The following is a 26,615-nucleotide window of genomic DNA, read 5'->3' on the forward strand; positions in this document are numbered from 1 at the left end:
GAGTGCACAGGAAAACTATGCAATGAGGTGATGTGGAGTGGAGCTAACACAAGTTTCAGTTGTTTGGTCTAAGACTAAACACTGACTAATTTGGGTGTGATTACTCAGAATCAAATGCTTGTTTATGCAGTAAAATATCTCAAATCAGAAAAAAAAAAATCTGAAAACAGTATAGTGTGAATTAACCAAGGAGTCCAGTGCTTAAGAAAGCTTGCTTTCTTGAGAACTCTCGTAATTGCTGAGAAAAATCACAGGTTAAGAACTGGGTGGTGAACAGGGCACATTTTTTTGCCTTTTGCCTTTTGGAACATTTGCCCTCAAACACCCACCAAACTTGTTAAAGGTCATCACTGTTCCCTTGAATTCAAACATAAACATATTCTCTTTATATTTTTGTCCAGCTGGCCAAGCAGAAATGATGCAGTCGCATTACAAGGTGACATGCTAAGCCCAGTCTTTTATTTACCTTGGGCTAAATCAGTGTAATGCTGACTACTTCACAGCTTTTAGTTCAAATCTCAGTTCCAGCCAATCAGTTCAAAGTGCAAGTGAAGTAACCTGGCATCTGTCTGACACTTCAGAAGACTTTACTCTGCGATGTATTTCCCATGGGCACTCCCATCAAGTGGCTTACAGCATTATTCCAAAAGGGACTTGAAGGTAGTCTTGCAAAACATCACCTGGCATTTTTTTAGTAGACTAAAAGACTATCTCTGCACAATCAAATAAGACGACCCCCTTCAAGCACAACGAGCTAATAGAAAAACACCTCACTTCTATAAACATTGTTTCCAAGTTCCATGTTTGATTGTTTAATGTTGTGCTATCATCATTGTTTTATTTCTCCATCCTCCACCCTTGATTGACTTGATTGATATTAACTCATCTGAGGAAGATGTTAACAGAGAAGTTGTAACCATTCAGAAGGAGACAACTTCAGAAGACTTACGTTGGGCATTCAGACTCATAGATGTAATGGCTGAGATCTTTGCTATCTGATCTTTGTGGTCCAGTAATTTCACAACACATCTATCTCAGTTACTTCATGTATGAGAAAAAGCCAACATCTAAGCTTCATCACTTTCATGATCGTCCTTGCCTAAAGGTTTCTCTTTTCAGGTCTGAGATCGTCAGCACTGCACTGTCAGATTTACAGACAAATATCTTCTGAGCTTCCTCTAACATCACAGGATGATGAATTGATCTCTATAAGAAAAGAAATTTTGTGAACTATTTTTCTTGGTAACCATGACAATACTTACCAAATTAACTTACAATACCTAAAAAAGATCTGCTGGACACCTTCTTTTTTTCAGTTGTTCAATTGATAACCAAAGCCATATGCTTTCAGCAAATTGGCAACTGGTATGCAGAAACTGACTTTTTAATTTACTTAGCAAAAATATGAAAATATTCTTTTTGTTCCCAAATTCAAGTATTACTTCTACTTGTTGTTCTAAAGTCTTCACAAGTGACACATTTCTGCAAACTCTTACGCCGTAACAAATGGTAAGTGTGAAAGACCCACATAAAAAGTCTCTTCCCTGTTTGATTCAGGGTAAACCGGAATGAAGCACTAGCATGTCTGCAGTACCTTTAGTAGCTATGCTCAAGTAGAGGCCTGAACTCACAGAATTAAATTGCTCAAATCAATTCAATGTTACTACCTGTAGGAAGAGATCATAAGTGCAAAATGTCTGGAACCTGCCCCTCAGTATTGCTACCACAGGAGACGCCAAAGCAAAAGCCCGTATTATTAGGCAGGAGGAGCAATCAACAAACTTGGGTTCCAGAAAAATGGGAGATACAAGCTATCGTGACACTATCATTACAATCTCTGATTTGAGTCACCCACATCATGTTATCAAAATGCCTTAACAAATGTCTTTTTTTTTTCCTAGAAAAAGTTTTACCAATTACAAAACATAATAAAAGTTAATGCATGTTTTCAACTGATTCATGTACAGGTTGTGGTTGAAAGGGTGTACAGCCATGGGTGAAAGTCATCAGACTCTCATTGGTTCATTCTATCACTCTACTTCAGGTCACTTCTGACCTCTTAATTCACATTCCCTTCTTTTTTTACCTTTCCACCTAACTCTTTGGAAACAGCTTACTTCCCAGTTCCTCCTGCCAATCACACTCCTCTTCCCAGCTATAAGAGAATTTAGGAATATGCACACAGCCAGGGCTACCTTGGGTTTCTGAGAGCATGGTGTCTTTTCCACTCAGTCCTGAGAGAACAGTTTACATCTAAAAGAAGGTTGCCAGTCCACTTAAGGCAAGATAGTAAGAGAGAAAGATTACCCTCCTTTCTCAAATATCTCACAGTGATGTCTATATGACAGGAAATAACTTTTATTGAATTACAGTTTTAACTACAGTCAGCTTTCTAAAATTACAGCAGCCCACTGTAATTAAGTAGAAATACTGCTATTTCACAACTAGTAATTAAAATAAGTTTGATCTGGTTAGAACATGTAGAATTGTAACACATCTGTATTTTCTGCAAGGTAGAAAATGTATTTGTTGTATCAATCAGACAACAATTGCTGAAGAATAACAGCATGAAGGTACTGGTATAATAAGCTCTTTGCCAATGTAATTTCAGTGTAAATGCATCTTTAAAAACAGATAAGCTAGAAATAGAGAAAAAAAAAGGGGATTGGGGGAAAAAGTTACTGTAACAAATGGTTATGTTCCCCACTTTCTTCTCACTGCCTGGGCTTCAGCAGCTTCATACTACAACTTAATCAATTTAGCCCATAGGTGTCCAATATCAGGAAAATAATAATGTTCTGGTGCTTGATTCAAACACAGTTTTATGTAACTTTTCTGCTTTGATCCTTTAGATTATGATTCTTTAATGTTACTTTGAAACCATGGAAATCAAACTTCTTTTTTAATGGAAATTTCCATTTAGTAGGCTGACTATGGGAATGGGAATGGGAATGACTAGAAGACATTGAATACCTCGGGACTTAATTAAGCTGCAAGAGTTGACGGCTGAGACAGAAGATATCAGCTCTTGTCAAATCCTACCTGGAAAAAGAAGTATGTAACTGGTAGCTGGCTATACTCAGACTCCTGGCGGAAAGGGTCTGATCATTCCAGCCAAGGACGGGATTATGCCTTATGTTCATTCCTACCTCTTTGGTTCTCTTGGAAAGTTATTCCACTTGTTCTTCTTGAATATTCACTTTGCCAGTAATCAGCTTCCTAGATTTTGCTCATTGTTTCAGCACATAGCTTAAACATTACCAAATCTTTTTGTCCTAGAATTACAGAGTAATTTTGGCTGGGAAGGACATCTGGAGGTTATCTAATCCAATCCCCCATTCACGGCAAGGCCAATTAAATCAGGTTTCTAAGGCAATCTGTCCACTTGCCACTCAAGTTTTAAGTAATTCCAAGGATGGAAATTTCATGACCTCTCTAGGCAACCTCATGGTGAAGTTTTTCCTTCTAGCTAATTGGAATTCCCTTTGTTCCAATTTCTGTCTGCTACCTCTCATCCTACTACTGTACATCTCCAAAAAGAGTTTCTCTCTGGCTTCCCTACAATCTCTTATTGGGTAGTTGAAGATTGAAATCAAAACTCCCCTTAACTCTTCTCCTCCAGGCTGAACAAACCCAGCTCTCTCAGGCTTTTCTTGGAAATGAAATGGTTTCCAGCCCTACAACCATTTTTGTGGCCCTCTGCTGGACTCACTCATCTTGCAATATCTTCCTTGCACTAAGGAGTCAGCACTAGTCTCACAAGTGCCAAGAAGAGGAAGTATCACTCTCCTCAATCTGCTGATTATAATTCTGCTAGTATGGCCCTGTATACAGCTATCCAGTTTTGCCACAAGAACACCCTGCTGATCCCTGTTTAACATGCTGTCCATCAGGACCCCAAGGTACCTGAAAGCAACTGCAAAGTTGCTTTCTAGCCAGTTGGCCACCCTAACTGTACAGGTGCATGGAATTATTCCTCCCCAGGTACAGGACTTAGTATTTCTCTTTGTTCTGCTTTATGAAGACTCCTGTTGACCCATTTTGCCAGTCTGTTAGACATTCTCTAGCTCAGCCATTCAGTGGTTGACATCCTCAATTTGGTGTCCTCCACAGATTTGCTGAGAGTGTAATCTGTGCCACTGTCCAGGCCACTAATAAGACATTACACAGATTGACGTTAGTATTGATCCCTGACGGGTCACCAATAACCAGCCACACTGGTTATTGCACTTTGAACTGCTGATCACCACTTTCTGAGCCCAGCAATCCAGCCGATTTTCCACCCATGTTACCTCCCACTTATCCAATCCCTATCTCTTTGATTAGGCAACAAGGATGTTATGAGAGACACAAGTTAAAAAATATCCAAGGCTCTTTTTTTGTCTATGGATACAATCATCTCAGCACAGAAAGAAATCAGGTTAGTCAGGCATGATCTGGACTTGGTAAAGCCATGCTGAAAGTTCCCAGTCACCTTCTTGTCCTTCATGTGCTCAGACCAGATTTTGAGAAGAATTTGCTCCCTAATCTTCCCCGGGGGAAAGTCAGGCTGCTCAGCTTGTAGCTCCTCAGATTCTTTTTTTTGCCCTTCTTGAAGACAGCTGCGATGTGTTCCTAGTTCCAGTCATCAAGAACCTCCCACAACAGCCATGACCTTCAAAGTCGATAGAAAGAAGCCTCACAATGACATCAGCTGCTCCCTCAACTCCCTCGGAGGCATCCTGTCTAGCTGCATGGATTTGGGATTGTACACCTGGCTTAACTGTGCTGAGGCTGAATCTTCCTCTATTGCGGCTAATACCACAGACTCTGCTACTGGGTTCAGGAACGTGGGAGGCCCGAGGACAATTCCTACCAGTAAAACTGAGGCCAAATAGACATTTAGTACCTCTGCTTTTTCTATGTCTTTGGTTGTGTTACATAGAATTAAATATTGTCCAGAAAATTCACAACCACATATTCTCAAAAGTCTTAAATGCAACCATGTATTCAGAAATTCTAGAAAACAGATCTTGTAAAGTATGATAGGAGGCATGGAGAATGCATCTTGGGATTCTGGGATGTATATATCCAAAGGAACATGTCAGAATCTGTAATCTAAAACTTGTATTGCTTAAATTGCTGAAGACAGACTGTATTTCAGTAACATTCTGTCAAAAGTATCCTGTTAACAAATTTTTGTACGTATTTCAGGATGACTTCTTAATATAAACTGTATTGAGGCAAATTCTGATCTTATTTATACCCCTTCTGATCTGCTGGATTTAAGAAGATTACAAAAATTACAAAAGATTATAAAACCTATAACTGAGGAAAGACTACAACCTATATTGATTAAGTATATTTCTACTAATTTATTTTACTGTTATTGATTAAATATAGGATTTACCAGCCATATTTAAATGTGACTAGAAGAAGAAACAACCTCACTTTTTTTTTTTCAATGAAATTAATTTGAATGTCTCTGTAGTAAGCAAAAAAAATTATTCAGCAAATATATTTTGTTTAAGGTTATTGTAACAAATATATTAAAATCTCTTCAATATCTGTTCCCTTTATTTTCTACTAATGCCAAGTCAAAATACATATTTCATAGAACCATAGACCAATTTAGGTGGAAAAGACCTGTAGAGGTCACCTTGTCCAATCTCCTTCCTCCTCTCCTCAAAGCAGCTTCAAATCTGGGAGAGGTTGTTCTGGGCTTTGTCCAGCCAAGTATTAATCTCCAAGGACAGGGATTTCACAGCCTCCATGGGCAACCTGTTCTAATATATTATAAAATGTGCTAACTATCTAATTAGCACATGGTGCAAAACACCCTAACCATCTCGATCATATGTTAAGATAATGAAATGACACTGTATAAAATATATATAATAATGTTCATATATTCTTACATATTATATATTACACTAATAATATGCAATATTTAAGTAGCCACATATGTAGAAATGGCTTGATTAAGAAAATAAATTTACTTGTTGATCTCCATCCTTACATTTCAAGTATATGTATATATTTATATATTAAAATGGTCATGCTGTCTAAGACCCAATAAACTTGACAAACATGACTGGATCCTTACTGAATTCATATTATTATATGAAAATGTGCTATTTTATATATTAGCTCTAAAAATTTCAGATTTAAATCTAGAAATTAGAGTAGTAGTACTGCATGCGTTGACCACATTTTAAAAGGTCAGCCTCCATTAAGTACCATTTTCTATTATTTTTATATTTTTATTTACCTTCCAAATCAAAAAACCACATACATGAATGCAGGCTTTAACAGTGAGCACACTGTTTGTTTTAGCATTGCCAGAAAATTCGTTCTTAATCCTTATAATAATTTTCTAGGTCAAAGTAAGATTAGGCCCATGATGGCACAGATAACTGATACGCTGACAATTCATCCTAAGTTAATATCATTATTTTTTTTCCCTCAAAAAAAGACTACAGGAGAAAGATACTGATACATTAGAATTTTAATGGAAATATTTCAAAAGTCAAAATGCAGATGGCTCATCTGTTTGTTAAAAATTCTGTTCACCAGCAAATCCTTCAGAAAAGGAATTAACATCTTCCTGAGTGTTTACTTTCACTGGCTTGCAAGAATAGCCATTCCCCAAAACTTCCTTGGCAATAAGATTTAAAACTCAGAAACATGAACCGATTTCTGGGCAGTTTGTCCACGGCAGCCCAACGAGATCTGTGCCTAAGCGTTAGTTAAATTTCTCTTCCCGGCTGGCTGTTATGCCCTCCTGCGAGCAGTCTTCACTTAACCACGGTGAAGATTCCACTACGGGCAAATCCAGATGCCTGCCCCACAGCAGATAGCTATAACCATCTGGGTACACTGATAAAGGTCAGAGTGTTTACTTAAAAACTGGTAGAAATAGCAAATACCAGAAAGTGTTGAGAGTCTGCATCTATTTTAATTTGTATTTGCAAGTTGCTTTTGTGAGGTTCTGTTTATCTGTAGGTACAAGTCACCTTATACTGCAATTTAAATAAAGTCTGAGTCCATAGGGAAAATCAAATTCCTTGGCATCTCAAAGGTTTTTATGTAAATTTATACTGGTTTGCTGTGGGAGAGCTCTGGAACACAACAGCAGATTAGGCCAGACCCAGAATTACTACCTTGAGCGACCAAAGCCTCTTCGTGGAATTGAAAAAATTGGCTGTTCACTGGCCCTCAACTCATGGCACTGATTAGGATTAACTGCCTGGATAGAAGCTCTCGCTCATCTCACAACTCAGGTGAGAATGGTGTGAATAAACTGCATACAGGTTAAAGTGAGTCAGCTTAGTAGCCCTGCATTGCACCGTGCTCCCTGCTCTGCAAAGCTACCTCCACCCATCACCACCACCCAAAGCTGGGGCTTGCCATTCCCACCTGAGACATGGCAGGGGAGCTCAGGCAACCCAAAGCCTATATCCAGCTGTTTTAGAATGGCATTTATTCTCGTGATATCTGCTGATAACACAAAACAGTCTGACTTTCAAATATTTTACAAAGGCACAGAATAGAACAAAAATCCGCAGAATTTTATACTCAGAAAGCATTCTTTCAATAGCTCTATTCACTAGATGATGCCCTGCAAAGTACATGTCATGACATCTTAAATGTTTAATTACAGCAGAGTGTATTAGAGTACACACACAGTTCTAATATCACACAGGCACTCTAATTCATATAAACACGTGTGTATATATTCACAAGCAAGCACACCCCCTGCAAACTGGACCTACTGATGTTACAAAACTGTGCTGGAACCGAGAATATAAAAGCATTCACACACATGATTGTAACCTTTCTTTCTACAGCAGTATACTGAGTCTGCTTCTGAGCCGTTCTTGTGCGGCTCCTGAAGCAGAAAGCGGAGTGTACTCTCATTAAATAGGTGTTTTTACTGAATTAGATCACAGAAAAATTTAGGTGGGAAGGGACCCCAGAGGTCATCTAGTCCAACCCCCTGCTCAAAGCTCAGGCAGCTCCTGCGTTAGATGTGGCTGCTCAGGACTGGGCCAGGTGAGTTCTGAAACTCTCCAGACGTTGACACGCTGCAGCGTCCCTGCACAACCTGTTTCCTTGCTCAATCACTCTCACTTTTCTTTATGTACTATCTCAACAGCCAGTAATGCAAATTATGGCCACTTTCTCCTGCCCACTCTTCATTAATCTATAATGATCTTGTCCACTCCTCATTAATGTATAATGCACTCATAAATTTTATACAGTAAACACTTCCATTATATATAAGTTGTTAAATTATGTCCAGAAGTATTAGGATTGATTACCTGCAGTAAAATTCCACACTATCAAAACTTTCTGACTTGCTCAAAGAAAGTTTACTCAAGGTAAAACACACAAAATATCCCATCATGCTATGGGGGAGTAGGAAAAAAAAATATAGGCCTTCTTAACCAGAAGGATCAGTGAGCTTTTCTAAGCACGGGCATAGACAGTCATCTGTAGGCCTGTACCTCTAAGCCCTCAATAATTCTTTTTAATTTGGCTCACAGTTCTCAGACAAGGATATATTTTTCTTCTCTGCTGTTTTTTCTGAATAAGAAACTATGTAATGAGTGTTACGTTGAGCTATACTTGCTAATGTAATTTCCATGCCTGGAATATATTCCATATACTGTCACCAACACTGACCACACAAGACAATATAAACGTGCACATGGAAACATGCAGACAGAGGTAAGAGCTGAGAAAGGTTTCCACATTAACAGTTCAAATGGGAAGGGGTGTTTGCATTTCCAGACTTTCTCTTTGATAAAAGTGGAATTGTATTGCATAGAGTATGATAGACAAAACAGACATTTGACAGCACCATCTAGCGGCTAATTAAACAAAATTTTAATGATTAAGAACAGGTTGCCTAATGGGTTAAAATGAGCAGAGTATGGCACCTGTTTGTTTTTATAGCAACACTGAAGAAATATTCTTAGCACCTAGCTCTTTTAGTAACATAACATGCAAAAACATTAATCTCCAGAAATAAATATCTCCTACACAGATCTACAACAGCTCTGATATTTAAAGAGAATTCTGTGCACCCAGAAGTCTGTCTTAGCAAAGTGTTTTCCATGGCTCTTCTAAAAAACACTGAGAACTCAGATACTTTTAAAAAACAGGAATAATAACTTGACCAAGTTGCTTTAAATGGAACATTTTTTCATAATTATTTTGAGAATGTTAACTAATTAGAATTCAAGCTCATATTGCAGAGGAAAGAACTACCAAGCTGAGGACTAGATTTCAAAAGCTGGAACTTTAATTCTGGAAATGAGTGTTTGGAATTAAATGATAAAATACACATAAGTGAGTTAAAATTAGATAATATGTTACATATTTCTTTGTCCCTTGCTACATGTCTGAAAATTGTTTGTCTGAAATTACATATAAATCTGAAAGGTAGCCAAGAAATATAACCTTTTTACTTTATTTATTCCTCCACTACATATAGTTCCTAGAGCTAACACAATAGATTAAGTTAGGACCATATGTGAAACCAATGTCTTTTAAGTAATGAAAGTAAAATAAGAAGATGCTTAAATTCTTTATAGAAATGCATTCAGAATTGTAAAATAATTCCACACTACCCTTAGCCCAAATGAAGCCTACAATATACATTAGACTGAAAAAAGCATTTTACTTAATGTTCAAATACTTACAGGATATTATCTATCTTCCCTTCAAAGGCCATATTTGGATTTGGAAGTTTAGATGAGCTATAACGCTGTTGTGTATTCCTCAACTTGGAAAACAGACCAAGTTAGACTTGATCAATATTCTAAATAAAATGTATTATTGGAAGTTGCATCATGGCTGGGAAGTATAATAAAACACTGAAGGCCTAAAAAATATTGCTATAGGTACACATAGCATAGCATTACAGTGTTCACAGAATCACACAGAAACACAGTATCATAAAAAACAACTCCTTCAACTCTCTTTTTTAACATTTAGGGCAGACTGGGTGTCTGTATAGGGAAGTTATGAACTTATTAATGGTTATCCTCGCAGCAGACAGGTCCCAGGTGTCTACTATGTGCATTAACCAATATATAATTGCCCTTAAATTCTGCATATCCTGCTTGCAGAGTCTCTGTGCGCAGAGTAAAAGATGCTCAACCAAAATGGCCTGCTGAAAAGAGGGTAATAGGATGATACATAGCTATGATGTTTTCGCAGTCTGTTCTGAATGTGATGCTTTTGTTCAGAGGCTGGAGTAGAGGGTTGTTTGCTTTTGGGGCCTTTTACTCGTATACACCATTAGCGAATTATGTACATTTTAGCTTGAATAAGCAAGGGGAACATTTCCTAAATATAAGCATTAGTAGAAAAGACTGAAACAACATTCAAACTGAAAATAAAACTAGGAAACTTTGTCCTGTGAAAGAAGGGCTGAATGAGATGTTGTAGGATGTACAGACGTTTGGTCAAATATGTGTTTTCAAGATGAAGCTTTAACAATGTGGGGCAGCCAAAGCAAAACACCTATCTCCCTTTGAAACTAAAACCTTAGAGTAGTCCTGTACTTAGAAGCCAGGAAGCAAAGTGATCAGCAAAGCACTATTTTAAGGGCTTTAAAATTGTGGGAGGGAACAAAAAGAAAAAGTACTGAGACCAGGAATCTACACTCAGTTGAATCCTAACGCAGTAGGCAACCTAGAGTTACCCATAATAGAATGCAAGAGTTGGGAGGATATTTGATAGTTATCTAGATTTCTTCTGTACGCTGATAAATGGAAGAAAAGGGTACCTACTAACAGTATGTTCTCACAGTAAATAGGCATACCATTTTATTACATGATAGTAATTTGGAGCCCCCATCATGGACCCAAATCCCACTGAGTTAGGACACTGTACAAATGCAAAACAAACCCCAGACCCTTATCTACTGAACCTGCAACAGGCGTGCAAGACAAGGTAAAACAGGTAGACAAAGCAGTAGTCAAACAGCGGCTACATTTATACCAGTGTACTAAATGTGCCTTCATTGTTATATTGTTAGAATAGCCCCTGGCACAGTTTTGGCCTGGGTCAATTAGCTCTCTCATTTATTTCCAGGCAGGAGACAGGCCAGCAATCAATCCTCTAGGTAGCTTCCATGCAGCCTTTCTCTTTCGATAAATACAAGAGCTTCATCATGTGGAAATGTGCCTTCTTTTGTTACTTGGCCAAAGACATTAAAAGATGGCTATTTTATTAGTACATTAAATATGGCAAATAAGACCATATAAACAGTGCACATATTTGAACACTTATCTGACAGGTTACTGAGTTTGGCATCATTGGTTAAATGGAGAAAAGAATCATCTTCCTGGATTGCGAAGATTATATATAGTACAATAGGAAAAAGGAAGGAAGGAAGGACACGTTAGAGCGATGCAAAGATAGGAAAACAGGTTTTAGAGAGAGGTTCAGAGTGGACTGGAACAGGATGAGACTATCCATATTTAGTCAGAGGTAAACCAGACATCTTCATAAATATTAGCCTTCTACCTAACACACTACAGGTTTTTCCTAGTGGCCATTCATGAGCACACTGACTTTAGAAAGCTCAGCAAATGCACCAGTCCATCTATCCAAGGCATACTGAAAGAAACTGGATTGCTTCCTGTGTATTACAGCAATGAAGTATATTATTCTAAGCAAAAAACACACCAAAAGTACCAAAAAAAAAAAACCTTAACACAAAATACTAACCAATAATAGCAGTCAAGTTTAGTCCCTATGTTTGGACTCAATACTCATTTATGATGATCAGAATCCCTGTAACTAAGAGAAGCAAACAGATGCTTTTTGCAAAAAGTAACAGAATTTGATGCTTGTTTGTGCTTTGTTAACTCTAAAATTAACTCCTCTTGTTTTCTGAGACACACAAAGCAGATCTGATTCATGCCTTCTCTGTTAAGCAGCTCCTTCCCTACATAGCCTTTGAACAGAAAAATGATTCCCAGATCTGCATGTGGAAAAATAAAGGACTGTACTACCAGGGATCCATTACAGTCAAGTTATATATTATGTATTAAAAGAAAAGTGTTTGCATTATACTATAATAAGCCAATAATTAATTTATCTCTTTGTTTCACGGGATTTTTTTTCTGCCCAAGAGAGGGAGGCTCCTCCATACAGAAAGAAAAAAGAAAACTTTTAATTCCGTTCTCAAGACCTACTCCCTTCCTTCAGCACACTGCATAGACCATCCACAGTTATACAGCTTTGCTAATTAACACAGTCTGGTTCTCTTTCAAAGCTTGCCTTTTCCTCTAAGCTCTCAGATGAAAAGAATAACAGTAGATTCTGAGTAGCTGTTCAAATATCTTTTTATTGTATATACAAAAATATACGCATATAGAAAATAAACAATAGACTTTTGTATAGTATGCAGTGGGGAAAAGGATCACCTTCTGGCTATAACCCCATGTTGGGTTTCAAGCCAAGTTTCAGCTCTAGTTCATCCCATAACTGCATTTTTAAAAGTGCTCAACAGTTATAATTAGGGCCAAACTATTCAAAAGATTTTGGCTCTCTTTTAGGCTCTTGAAAAGTGTTGCAGAGCCAATTGCTCCCAGTGTTTATCTAGCACCTATTTCCAATGCATTCTGCATGCAAACTGACTACTGAGAATTTTTGAAAATTCATCTTTCATGTAGAAACCTGGAGAAGTCCTTAGCTTCTCTACAGGTCCAGATCCTTCTACGGCTGCTGAAATTAAAGCTACCCTGCTTGGAGGTGTTTAGTCTTTCTGATGATACAATCCTAATTCCTCCAGGCCTTAGTTCCCCTGTATGCAATGACAATAATAATGTAACTACTAGACATGTTAGGACAATTTCATTACCATTTTATGAATTAGATGCACAGGAGAGTGTTCAGCAACAAAGAACAACCAAATAATAAAATGCTTAATATGTCAAAAATGAAGCAACACAGAAGATAGAGTATTTTAATTACAAAGAAACACAATGTCTTGCCAACTTGCAACGTTGTTATAAAAAACCCAAGACTGAACAGTACATCCTTTTCTTCTGTGTCTCTTGATAAAACAAAATGCACATTTTTTCCCTTTGAAAAAACAGACTGTTTCTGCAAAAGGTTTGTGGAAACTGGAATGGATATCAAACGTCATTACTTAAAGGATGGCAAAAGGATAACCTACAGTTAGAAGTACTGTGAAATTAGCCCCAAATTTCACCATGTTGGCCCAGAGCCTGCCATAGGAATGACAGCAGCATTTCTAAAACGGAACAGTTCCAGGGTGGTCTACAAAGAAAACAATTTTGTTCTCAGGCAGCCTCTATTTGAACTAAATAAGAAATTATGGTTACCACTGTTCTTAACAACTTACCTCTCCAGGGAAATAGAGAAGCAGTCATTCTCTCTCTCTACAGCTGCCTCTTTCCTGTTCAAAGTCCAGTCATGTCTCCCAGCCTTTTTTCTTTTTGTTTTCTTTTTCTTTTCCTTTTCCTTTTTTTTTCCTTTTCTAGACTATTCAACCCCAGTCCTTTCCATCTCTTCTTATACTTCACATTTTATAGATCTCTAATCATTCTCACTGCTCTTCTCTGGACTCCCTCCAATGAGTTCACAACCTTCTTAAGATTAAGCAGCCAAAATACTTTATTAGGACTTCACAGGAGAATTGTGTCACATATCTTTCCTGAAACTGGCATTTACATGGTTTTATATGTCAGTAAAATGTTGGGTATTCTCTGCAAGTGCGTGACTTTTTTCCCACTCGTGTTCAGCCCATTTCATTTGTGTATGAATGTATGCACTTTACATAATTGTACTACTACAAATGTACACCACTTCTTACACTAATTAATTAGTCTAACACTAGTTTGGACAGTAGCTGTGAATAGCAGCTGTGAATATTGATAGCACTAGCAAGGGTTAACACCGAGTAAAATTCTGAAACTATAGCTACTCCATTTTCATTAAGAGCTGAACTAGAGGTAGATCTAAATTATTCCCCAAGGACTAGAACATAAATTGGAATTTCTAAGAACTGAAATACCATTTCTGAGGAGACTGCCATTTTACACTAAGTAAAATCTCAGCTCAGTCACACTTCTTAACAAATCTATCTCTTTTTAAAACTTCATGACCAACTCTCCAAGCTAACAGATGTTAAAATATGCCAACAGATGTTACACTACAACTCGACTTGCCTACACCACAGGTTTAAAATACATAAGTGAAAACAGTTAGTTAAAAACACTTCAAAAGAGCCTCTTTTTCTCTATTGCCTTTTACTGACGTTTTATTTCACTGCATTTATACACTATGCCATGTACATATGTTCTTCTATCCCACGGGTTATTTTTACTGCCAATAATGTTAAATCACTAGAAAAATCATTGCAGCAGGAATTTAATTTATGCTTTCCTTCTTATGGGAGAACTTCCCCCTTCCCCCCCCAAATCCCTAATGCAGAATTTAGAAGACCTCGGTGGGAAGATTAGACCTGCCATACCTGCTCCTCTGTGAACCTGAGGGAGCGCAGCCACAGCTGCCTGCGAACGATGCAGTCGCTTTCCCCTTCCGTCTTTCCACTCCTCTCTCCTTGCCTTTAATCCTTCTGTCTCACACATGCACCAACACTTAGCCCCAGAAGAGACTGCAGCAAAATTTTTGCCCATAACACTTTCTGACCAGAAGAGTAACGCTGTAAGAATTAAACTAATCTAGGTCACTGTTCCTTCTGGTATCATAAGAAAGGCAGTATGAGTGAAACATCCACATCTACTCTTCACTAAAAGAAACCAGAATGTAGTGTCAGTATTTTTTTTTAAACATGCTTCCAACTCTGCCATGACCTCTCCTCTTCCAGTAAAATCCATCTGCAAGTACACAAAGTGAGTCTTACTCTGCTTTTTACCGTTTTGTGGACAATACATGAGTATCAGGTGTATTTTCAAACATAAAATGTGCAAATAAAATACATGTTTAGGTAGTTACAAGTAAAAAGAATGCAAAACATAAAACCATTATCATACCTCTGTATGCAAAGTTATATAAGCAATTTTCAAGGTCTACTCAAATTTGGAGCATGATTTTATTTTTCTGATGAAAGAGATCTAGAGTATCTCCTGAATCTATCATGGGACAGAAGAAGTTAAGTGCACCCTTGTCTGGACACAAATCTATTAGTTCCATACAAAGTCTTGTTTTTAAAGAAAATAGTCAAAACTTAGTCCTGATCTAAACTAGATTTGGTTCTTCATTGGATGGCAGTAGGCAGAAGCTGTCTCAGTTTTATAATGAGAGGGTCTGGATTTCATTTATAATGATCTGGTCTATGTTATTCTAGCAGGAGCCTTTGAAGCGAGTATAAATGTAATTCATGCCTTCTAAGTGGACTTTTGCATTCCCATGACAGTCTTGTCACTGGAAACTCAGTCCCCAGAAAGTTCAACTATTACAGATTTTAGAATAGCTAGTCCTATAGCCAGTAATAATAACAGGATAAAAATGGTTAATCTGCAATCACTAATAATGTCCTTTAAAAGGTGCATATTTTTTTAAAAGAAAATTTGGGATGACCTTTTTAGACACTGCCTAACAATTCTTTCTCTAGATTTACTTCAACACAGAAACACCTCAAAATAAATTTTTGAGTCCTCTACCAAAGAGAAAAAAATCCTATGAGACAAAATGGCTGATGAAACTCTAGAGTTTAGAGGGCTATAAGCAGTTAGGGTACTTTTGCAAGCAGAAGTCTCATTTACTGCACATTTCAAAACGTTTATATTTCATTTCTATAACACCTGATTTCGTAATAAATAAGTCTTTGCCCACCTTGATAGAACTACAAACAAGCATTTTGGGCAGTCTTGGTACATGCATATGGATTTGCATGTTTCCCCAATAATATGTTGTTTTTCACTTGTACTTTTTTTGTGATTTTCCAATGGCAAAATGTTTTTAATTTCCATACTCCACGTCTAAAAACTGATGGAGCATAAACATCTGCTCAAAGATGACAAAAATAAAATAGAAATGTTTGCCAAAAATTATGTTTTATTTTCTGTTTGCATGTTTTTCATAAAAATTGGGGGCAGTCACTCCTCTCAAATCTCAAGCAGCACAGCTCTTAACAGATCCCCTGATATTAATGCGAGCCTAAAGACAGCTTTTCTAGCAAATGCAAATGTTCAAATGTAACTTTTGCACAATTTTGAAGATATCTTGGAATACAAATGTCTTGAGAAATTTAATAAATATTAAACTACTGGATTCAGTTTTGAAAATTTCTATATTGATCCATAATGTTATTACATGTTAAAGTATTTTGATGTGATCATCTCAAAACTGAATTTGAGTTTTACCTCAGTATGGCAGAAAATGTAGTGGAAGAAAAAATGTAGTGTAAGAACCACTCTTAAGTCATTTTAAATTATAAGAAAAGAAATAATGGTAATTTCCTGAATTTTGTAGCCTAGCATTAAATGAACTAACTGTATCACAAACATTGATCATTCACCCAATCAATTCATATTACAAACTTCAGGATAAAAGATCTCTCATGAGTATCCTGTACACTTAAACACGATTTGCTTCAACCACAGCTACAACCTGGAAAATTGCAAAAATCAGTATTTCTGTCAGTAGAAAGTACACAGCTAATGATTCACATCCCAAGAGTCACTATCTGAGCTACAAAGAGGGCTTTTATAACAGCGAGTAAGGATCCAGCATTCAATTTATTGATTATCAATTTATCTAATTTCAGACAAATTGCCCTCTCAAGGTGACTCCCTATCTTCACTGACTGCAGGTGAACCTGCTCACTTATTTTCAAGCTTCGTAATTTAAACATGCAGCAATTTGTAAGGTTTTCTTATTGATTTAGAATTGGAAATAAAGGTGGGCAACCACATATGTACTATGATGCAAAAACATACGTATTTACTTTATATATAATTTTTGGCTATGGATTTTCAATACAGTTTTACACACTCTAACTTCACCTTATATTCCCATGGAGTCTCATTTTCTTTTTAACACCTATGTAAATTGTTTTCTGTATAGTAATTCTATTTTAGCTGCTTATATATATTCATATAGAATAGAAGCTAGTATGAAAGGCTATTACAATTAAAATTTATGCACGCATTTAGTAAATGCCAATATGAAACAATCAGCCTTTGAGTAACAAACATGTATTTTGAGATCTTGGGTTTTATTGGCAAGGCTGTTCAAGTTAAAAATTTTACTTGCAATAATTCTATTTTTCTAGCTCCATTTACATTACTTTGGCACCAGATTTCTGACTGAGCATTATTTAGATAAGAGAGTGGATGGAGAGTAGATGGATTCCAGACCCTCCTGGGCTTATAAAGCAAAGCTCTTCAACTAAGGACCTATGCGGTATTGCATATGCAAAGCACTAAAGTAATGACGAGTGAAATTCTGCTTGTAATGATACTTTTTAGTTGCAAAGAATAGGATTATGATCTCAATTGTACAAGAGATTTTTTAAATTTTTTTAATATCATAGCCTTTTCTCTGATATTTTTTATTTTAAGGAAAGTTTTTCTTAGGTAATGAAAATTCCTGCCTTTCCATCTATTCTTATAAAAATAGAGCAGATTCATCTTTTTGTTTCCTGCTGCTCTAGTTATGAAAATAACTAGATTCTCTAATACCAAAATATGTTTCTTCTGCTTCTTCATTTGCATTCACATTGTCTAGTTCTTTTTTTCTGTACTGTAAGCCCAGCTTCAAAGACCTTCCACTTCTTTCTTCCACAGCAAAGATTGTAACAATCTGACCAAGACAAAGCAAAAAAAACAAAAAAAAACAAAAAAAACAAAACAAAAAAAAACAAAACAAAAAAAAAAACAAAAAAACAAAACAAACCAAACAAACAAAAAACCAAACACAGCTACATCTCATAGCTATTAAATGAGTAAATATACTTCTGGAATTAATTATTGCATACCCACAAGCTTACACACACACACACACACACACACAGGTGTGTGTACATAAAAAATATCTGATTAAAAACACTGTCTTAGATTCCTGACAAGTAGAGATAAGGTAGCAAGGAAGGCAGTAACAATGTTAACCACTTATTGAGTTGGTAGTGATCAACTCCTATTTGCAAGGTTTATTCAAATACCGTAGGGTAGCGTATAGCCCCATATGATACAGACCTAGGTCTCCATTGTCTACAGGGGAGGCCTAAATATCTACCTCAGATGTAAACAACAAGGGCTTGATTCAGCTATCTGTAACGTATGTATCTAGTGTCATTTGAGATTCTCAAGGGTAGCTGCAGAGAACTAGAAGAAATGGCAAAGGATTTAGCCATGCCTTTTGGAGCAGCAGGCAGGATTTTCTAAGGAACTTCACATGACAATATTCAAATGCCTTTATTAAGGCAACCAAGTCAAACTCAGATGCGATTCAAGACCCAGAGACTTTTTTAAGTCCTTTCACGGAAGCATTTACAGCTACACTAGGTATGCATGCTCCCACTACGATCAGGGGAGATCTTGTTGATACAGTCAGTGGAGCCTGTGTCACAGCTGAACTTCTCACACAAAGGTACTCTTCATCCGGGCCACCAAAACATAGTGGTAACATCTGTGCAGGGCTGGCAGATATGACAGAGGATACGTAGGAGACCTGTGCCATTCTCTAGCAGCTGTTAGAGGTGAAACAGCATGATCTAGGCATCTAGAAGTTAATTTAAGCTTCTGAAATAGGCTTCCTCTGTACCAGTGAATAAAGTAATTCATCCCACCTCTTTTAAACACTTTTATGATGGAAGGTGTTATCAGGATATTCATAGTATGTATCTAACTTATGGATTCACAACTGAGTGTAAAAAGTCCAACTTTTAATACTTTAAGAAATGCAACAAGAAATCAGTCAAAAACAAAGAGATCTAAGTTGCAAGTCTAAAAGCAACTCCTGAAAGATTTTATTTAGAAAGCACCATTGCAGAACAGACTCATCTGTGCCAATAACACTACTATATCAACATACTGGTATCAGTATATCAGCATCTATCATTTTTAGCCTGCACTTTATTTTCACATAAATGAATTTCCAGTTTACAATAATACCCCTCACTGAATATGGGAAATACGCTGTAATAAGCAACCTTTTAAACTGATGCACATAGATGAAAGCAAATAGCACAGATGGAAAGTAAATGCTGTGTTAAAGACCACGAATACCAGCAGAAGAAAGTAAGGGAAATTTACTGAAATCTTAATCTCAGCATAAAACATTGCCACAAAGTAGGGGAAAAGATGCATTCTTTTAGAATGATAGAATCATTGAGATTGGAAGAGACTGATGAAGATCCCTTGTCCAACCTGCTGGTCAGAGCATGGTCAACTACAGCAGGTTGCTCAGGGTCTTTTCCATTCAGGTTTTGAGTGTCTCCAAGGATGGAGACTCCACAACTTCTCTTGGCAAACTGTTCCAGTGTTTGACCACCATCACAGTAGAAAAGGCTTTTTTTATGTTTAGGTGGACTAGGGAACAAGATTGCAGGGGTATGGCTGTCATCTCTCCTCAAAAATGAGCAGAAAAGCAAGTTTCTATATTGTGAACTTTGGAAATGTTTGTACTTTTAAAGTTACACAGGCACCTATTCAAAGTCAGACAGAAACTGTGCAACCAGATGGGATTGGGATTAAATGTTTCTTTTTATATGCCTATGTGAAAGTTTAGGAGAAACAGGAGACCAGAACATCAGGCAAAGACAGACAAACAGAATAGCATATCTGAATCAAAGACATATCACTACCAGGAATAAAATACAGACCACCTATTGACATTTTGACTGTGAAAATCTGAAGAAAACTTTCAAGTTATAAGCATAAATAATTAAACTAAAGAGCAAAAAGCTCCTTCCAAAGACACAAAAAGCATTCAGCACACTGCAATGATATTTAAAGACAAGTTACTGTTATGATACATTTAGTACTCCATCACAGTATTTTCTGATTATGCCCATTATATCTGTTTACTATTAATGAGTTTGACTAATTTCTTGAACAAGAAAGAAGACAAGCTTTCTTAAAAGCATACAGTGTGCTATACTTAGTCTTTACTGCTGAGTGTTACCATGAGTAGATGAAGATAAACTGAAATAATGGAATGCCAAAGTATTTGTTAGCTCAGGAGTAAATTCACACAGGTAACAGGTTGCCCTGTTCTCATTTCTCTCCTATATAACATTCTCCCCCGCATTCACAATCATTGTCAATGATGAACTTTGCCAGATCTTTGATATTTTATTCAAAGTAATAAAATATTGCATACTTTAAGACTGGGGTGGCAATAAGTTTATGCTTTATAATGGTGTTCTCAGATTATTTTAGAACTCATTTTCAACTTTAATTTATTCACAGAAAATATTCTGCATACGGATAGAAGAATGAAGCTATGACCAAAGCAGAACAGATGTTATCAAGGGAATAAACTAGAACCCTTAAACTCTATCAGTCGCAGGTGAAAGAGGGAAGAGAATGAAAATGAAACTCATCAGCTAATGCTATCTATAACCACCTCATTTAAGAATGCAAAATGAAACATATTGCAAATGAAATGTAAACAGCTATAAGTCACTTCTCAATTAAAAAAATAAGGGGAAAAACAATGGTGTACAATCAAAAAAGAGGCAAAAGAGAAAATACAGATGAAAATTTTTTCCCAAACCATAGCCATGTGCAAAATATACATAAAGGTCCTTACCTTTTTCACTGACACTTTCACTTTCTATCTCCACATCTTCACAGCTAGTATATTCTGGTGTTGATGCCCCTTCTTCCTCTGAGCTACTAACTGACATCTGCCTTTTCTTTCCGCCTCTTTTTGCTCTATGAGGCTTTGGAGGGGATGGCCGCACTGATTCCGACTGGTCAGAACTAAGGGAATCATTCCTTAGCATGGTCTCCATTTTCTCCCGCTTTGCTTTTCGCATGAGAATAGCAGAGCTAGGATCAAGTCGACTCTGTTTTTTAAAGGAATCGTGGTTCTTGTATTCTACGTGTTCTATAGGAACTGGACTATGCCTGGGAGTTGGTGGACTATGATTAGTTAATTGTTTAGAAACAGAAATTCTTACATCACCTGTTCTGTCTATAGAGTATGACCTCTGAGTTTCCACAAGAGATTTTCTGTCCTGAGTTCCCTGTAATTGTGAGCGTTTTCCTAATTTATTCTCAGGGACCTCCGCTTCCTCCATTTCTGTATGTGGCAAAGCCACGTCACTGTGTCTTCTTTCGTGCCGTGCTTTAGAAACTTTAGCATGCATGCGCATCTGCTGTTCCTCAGGATGTGGTTTTACAGGATATCTTGCCAGATTGGGGTCACTCCTGTATCGAGTATGATATTCATCTTCCTTCCTTTGTTTTTCATCATCAGGCACTTCACCTTCCTCAAGCTTTTCAGGCAACTCTTGTGACTTCCCTTTCTCCAGTCTTCTACTTTCGTGTCTTTCTTTACGTTCCCTGTCATCAGCTGGTCCCTCTTTTTGAAGTGAGGATTTTGGCACACGCTTACGCTCACTCTTTAAAACTTTGCCATTCTGATCTGAAACCAATAACGTCTTCTTCCTACCATGAAAAGGAGTACAATAATTTGAGGAATTTAATGCAAAATAAAGATACTTGTGTAAACTGTTGTGGTAATTAGATTATAAAACAGGGAAAAGCTATGGCAAAACGTACAGAAAGGTACTGGATCTATTAACATGAACTGAATATACTAATCTTTTCAACAGTATAGCTATTTCCAATTATAGAGTGAACTCCATAAAAACCTAAATTATAGAAAGGCCAAATAATAAAATCACAAATAATATTAACAACTACAAATGCAGACAAAAAATTTTTATCCATGCAATTGGCCAAAGAATCAAATGCATCTTTCTAATAACTGCAGCCATATGACAGAATGCTGGAGTACGTCTATTCCATTTTTCTGGCAGCAGTCTGGAGACACTGGACTTAGGTCTAACCTCATATACACAATTCATTTCAAGCATCCTAACACTATAAATATCACCAGATGGAATATCTCTCACATTGACATTACAAATAGAATCACCATGGATATCAAAAAATGCAAAAGATAGAATATATTCAGAGGCAATAATGTTTGATCTAGTTTCATTCATCTTATTAAAACCGTGAAAAGAAGTACCCATTTCATAAGCATATAAAGAAGCCAAACTGACTCTTTGAGTTAAATTAATACCATTCCTTTCTCTGGTAATGGAAGAGGATGAAAAACATAATTCATTTCTCTATACAACCAAAGTACAAAATAATGAATAATGAAGCTGCTTGAAAATCATGATCTCTCATCATTCATCTTCTGCTTTGGAAGAGTAAGCAAGCCAAACAATCATAAAATCTCGTTGGAGAACTGGTTTTTTTCCCTCTAATCTTCCCAATGGTCCTTTTGTATACCAATTCACATTCGAATCCATCTGTTTTGAAGAAGACTGAACACAGCTATACTTATTTATTAATATATTTATTTTAGATGAAACTGCACCAGTACCTTGTATCGTGTCACAGAATCTTTCCTACCTTAGCTGTTACATATTCAGATTACATATACCTTTTTCACATACGCATCCTAATAGACAGGCAAAGGTGGGCATGATCCACTTAAGACATCTATCTTCTTTTCCTCTATCCCCTTTTCCTCCTGAGTTATTTGCAATACATAGGATCTGAGCTTACCATAGATGTTCTCCATTCAGAACCTTTGGACTTCATTTGAAAGCCTCAGTAACAAATAGAAAACATTGCTATTGTATAATTAATATAACCACCTAAATTTTGAACAGTAAAGCAGAATTGAAAGAATTTTGGTGCCCTGAAAGTCTCATTCAGCTGGTGATGACAGATTTGAGGGTCTTCCTAGTGTTGAGGACAAATGTCAACAGAATCAGGAAGGACATTGTTTGTTGGTTTATGTCATACATTTACATAACACAAACCTGAGTTTTGTTCCTGTTAAACCAAGACGGACCTCATCCACACAGCAAGTTACTAGACAACACTCATCTAATTTCAGCTTTGATAGATATGAAAAAAATCATCAGTTATTGTGATCAAGGGAGAATCTTCTATGGCAGATTCAATTTTGTTGCCTGAGATTCCTCCTTTAGATTGCTCTGTCATCTGCCAGTCAGCAGCCAAAAGAACAGCGCTGATTCATCACATTATCCTCTGCTGATTTGTTCTTCTTCATCCAGTTCATTTCAGTGAATACAGCTCAGGTATTTATTCATTCTTTGAGTTTTAATATACTACTTTGCTTAATAATAATATAACCATTGATAAGCAATAGATGAGGTAGCAAATGTAGGAACATCTCACAGAACTCCACAGATTTTTTTTTAATTTAGTACATTATTTCATTAAGTTAAATGTTTGTTTTTTGTTCAATAATTTAAAAACACCTGCTACATTTAAAGTTTTATTAAAAAGTAACCTATAATTCTGCATTGAAAGTATAGGCCAAAATTGAAATTGAAGCACAGGAAGTTCTGCCTGAATGTGAGGGGAAATTTCTTCCCTGTGAGAGTGACGGAGCCCTGGCACAGGTTGCCCAGAGAGGTTGTGGAGTCTCCTTCTCCGGAGATCTTCAAGGCCCGCCTGGATGCAACCCTGTCTACCATGCTCTAGGTGACCCTGTTGAGCAGGAAGGTTGGACTAGACGATCTCCAGAGGTCCCTTCCAATCTTACTGATTCTATGATTCTATGAAAATGCATTGAAGTATATGGAAATACCCTTAGAATACAGCTATTTCTCTTTTTTCAATTTCTGTTACACAGAAAGAAATATATGCTTCAGACAATGTATTTCCTAGTGAACACTTATCAATTCCAGGTCAGGTTCTTACATGGTTCTAAGTACATATGGGCACAGCTGAAAGCCCTAGGTAATATTAATGATCTAAAACTTGTAATTCCTTGGCTCTGTCAAGACAGAAAGTATTACCTCTCTCTTGGGGGTTCACTTCTAGACCTTGATGAAGCTTGCTTTTGGTCCAGGCCCATAGCTGGTAGTGATACTTCTGCTCCTTTCCTCCTATCAGACTGCACACTGGAAGAAGAGATCTCCTGTGATGAGGCAGTTGCTGTACTTAAGGGAGTCTGTGATCTTGATCGTTCTTGAAGTCTTGCTTTCTTTTCTCTAGGTGTGTCAGAACCTCCTCCAGTTGCAGTATCACTCAGTGCTCCGTCCTGGCTGGGTGATGGCTGTGGTCCACTTCCAAAAAACCATGCTCCAGATTTTGTTAGGATTTCTTGTTGCTTTCGACATAAATTGCATACCCACATAACCTAGTTGAAGATAAGAAGAGTCAGTGCAGCTGTCCCTCAGACTCTAAAACACATGCTTATTCTACCACAGACCAGATAGGATCTCTTTTCCTCTGCACTGGTGAAGTTTGTGCTCATGACAGTGCTCAGAACATGCTGCTGGAAGTGCTAACTGCACTGGCGAGAGCCAAGCATCCTACAGGCACATGCTATGCGAGCTTCTCCAAAACGTGCTGTCAATATGCATCAACCCTACCTGTAGCATCCCCGCACCCCACCCCTAGCTGTCTGCCGAGTAAACAGTGACAATAGCCAACATTTGCTGCTGGTGTTCGGGTAGCTGGGGTCTTGTTTTGTTTTCTTTGGTGTGAGTCACTGGTGGGACAGGCCTACCAAACTGCGATGGGACTCTAGTGTGGCAGACCTCTGGGCAACCAACTCCCAACCTCAAATCACTCCCCAGCTACAGATGATCAATACAGTATTTCTCTTTAGTTAAGCATTCTCATATAACATAAAGCATACAAAATTATCCTTCAAATAAATTCATCATTTACTGTGTGTATTTTTAGCTACATCCATAACTACTTACCAGAGATGTAAGACCTAAAGAAATCTACTAATACAGAACTAAATGGAGCAATGAATAGAATGTAAAAGCACTGTATTTTGTACTACTAGACAATGATCATATACCATCTCTCTTGTTTATAGTTACAGATAATAAATAAATAAGTAAATAACCATGTGTCCTTGGCAATCACAATCAAGCCGTGCACATAAAGGGTGCTTCTTAGGATCCTTTTCTTAATTCCAGATACACTGCTAAACAGCAACAGGCACAATAAAGCCAGACTCTACATTTTAAGTCTATCTACAATACAGGACAGTCTTATGTACAGGAGCAAGTAACAAGAGAAAAAGTAAGACGTTAATCAGGAAACTAAAGTGTATGAATGTTAAAAAATTGAGGTGAAGACAAAAGAAGTTTCTGAGACAGAAGAAAAAAGAAGGACAAAATACCTGAAGAAAATAAAAATGCCAGAGATGTGAAGAGATATGAAGAAAAAAAGGCAGAAATTTAACTGAAAATAAGAAAGAGAATCTATGAGCTTAAGGTGGATAGGAGTAAAAGAACAGGTAAAATTCTGAAGTAAGTAGATCAGTAGGATGACAAATGTCGGAATGAAAAATATGTTTAAGTTATTATCTCTAGTTAAACAAAAGAATGATACAACATTGGTAAAATGATACAACACTTACAATGATAAGGAACTGAAAAAATCACTACAGGAAAGAAACTGCGACTGAACAAGGCTCTCTTAGGGAGCTCTCTAATTCTCTGGAAGGGAGGAATGCATGCCCTAGAAGGTAACATGAAAATTTGCAGGCATTTTGCATATTCAGGATAATTCAGATTTATTTAAGATGCCCTAGAATAGACCAGCTGTTTAGTTCTGAAGAATACCTAAGAACTTCCAGTACCATTTCTGCAGTCTGACCATATCACACCGTGAAAATATCAAACTCTCTTCTTTCTGTATCTGAATTGTGCCTTTATCACAATAAGACTGTTATATTCTTTCTATATAAGATAACAAAATAGCAACTAAAATGCTTTAATTCATTCACAAAAAAATCTAATCAAAAACTACAATTATTCCAGCAGTGGCACAAACATGTCTTACATTAAAAATAGACAGATAAGCCTCAATAGGATAATAGGAACAGCAACTTCTTCAAAAAAGAATGATAGTCCTTTTGAAAAAATCCCTTAATTCTAAAATATCGTATTTCTTCCATCTAATTTATATCTCAAAACAGAGATTCAGTCTATCAGTCAAACAGAATATCATTATTATTTTATATATATAAAAATCAAATCGATTTTTAGTCTATCTGGTCTTATTATTATATGTATTTCAAATACCAAGAAGACTAAAAGGAAGAAAAAAAATCCTTAAAAAATATCTTGAAAACGCTAGCACAATTTTTAGCTCATTAGACAGTGCATGCGTGCATGAACATATGTTTGTATATAAAATCTATCTCAACGCTATAAACCAAAGCCATTAAACAAAAATATGCCATTGCCTATACTTTACCTGCTTACAGAAATGTTAAAAACAAGTTTTATTAAAAATTACATGAACTGGAGTTTGTTTAAAGGAAGGAATGAATACAACAGTAAAATGGAAATACATGTATGCATGCACATTTCAATTAGTAAAGATGGTGATAGATTTTATTCACAATTATTTAATGTATTTGAT

General features: G+C 36.8%; 1 protein-coding gene across 1 annotated transcript in view; it reads right to left on the minus strand.

Annotated features, from left to right (window-relative positions):
• Positions 1-24,360, minus strand: part of LOC134137921 (regulating synaptic membrane exocytosis protein 1) — a 192,244-nt gene extending 167,884 nt beyond the window's left edge. Inside the window, exons 1-2 of the mRNA XM_062571073.1 lie at positions 24,020-24,360; positions 20,752-21,614 (exon numbers count right to left, since the gene is read on the minus strand). Of these exons, the coding sequence (XP_062427057.1) occupies positions 20,752-21,614; positions 24,020-24,360 (1,204 nt within the window). The remainder of the gene's footprint in view (positions 1-20,751; positions 21,615-24,019) is intronic.
• Positions 24,361-26,615: the final 2,255 nt, after the last annotated feature.

This window comes from Rhea pennata, chromosome 3 (genome assembly GCF_028389875.1).
Source record: "Rhea pennata isolate bPtePen1 chromosome 3, bPtePen1.pri, whole genome shotgun sequence".
Lineage (NCBI taxonomy): Eukaryota > Metazoa > Chordata > Aves > Rheiformes > Rheidae > Rhea > Rhea pennata.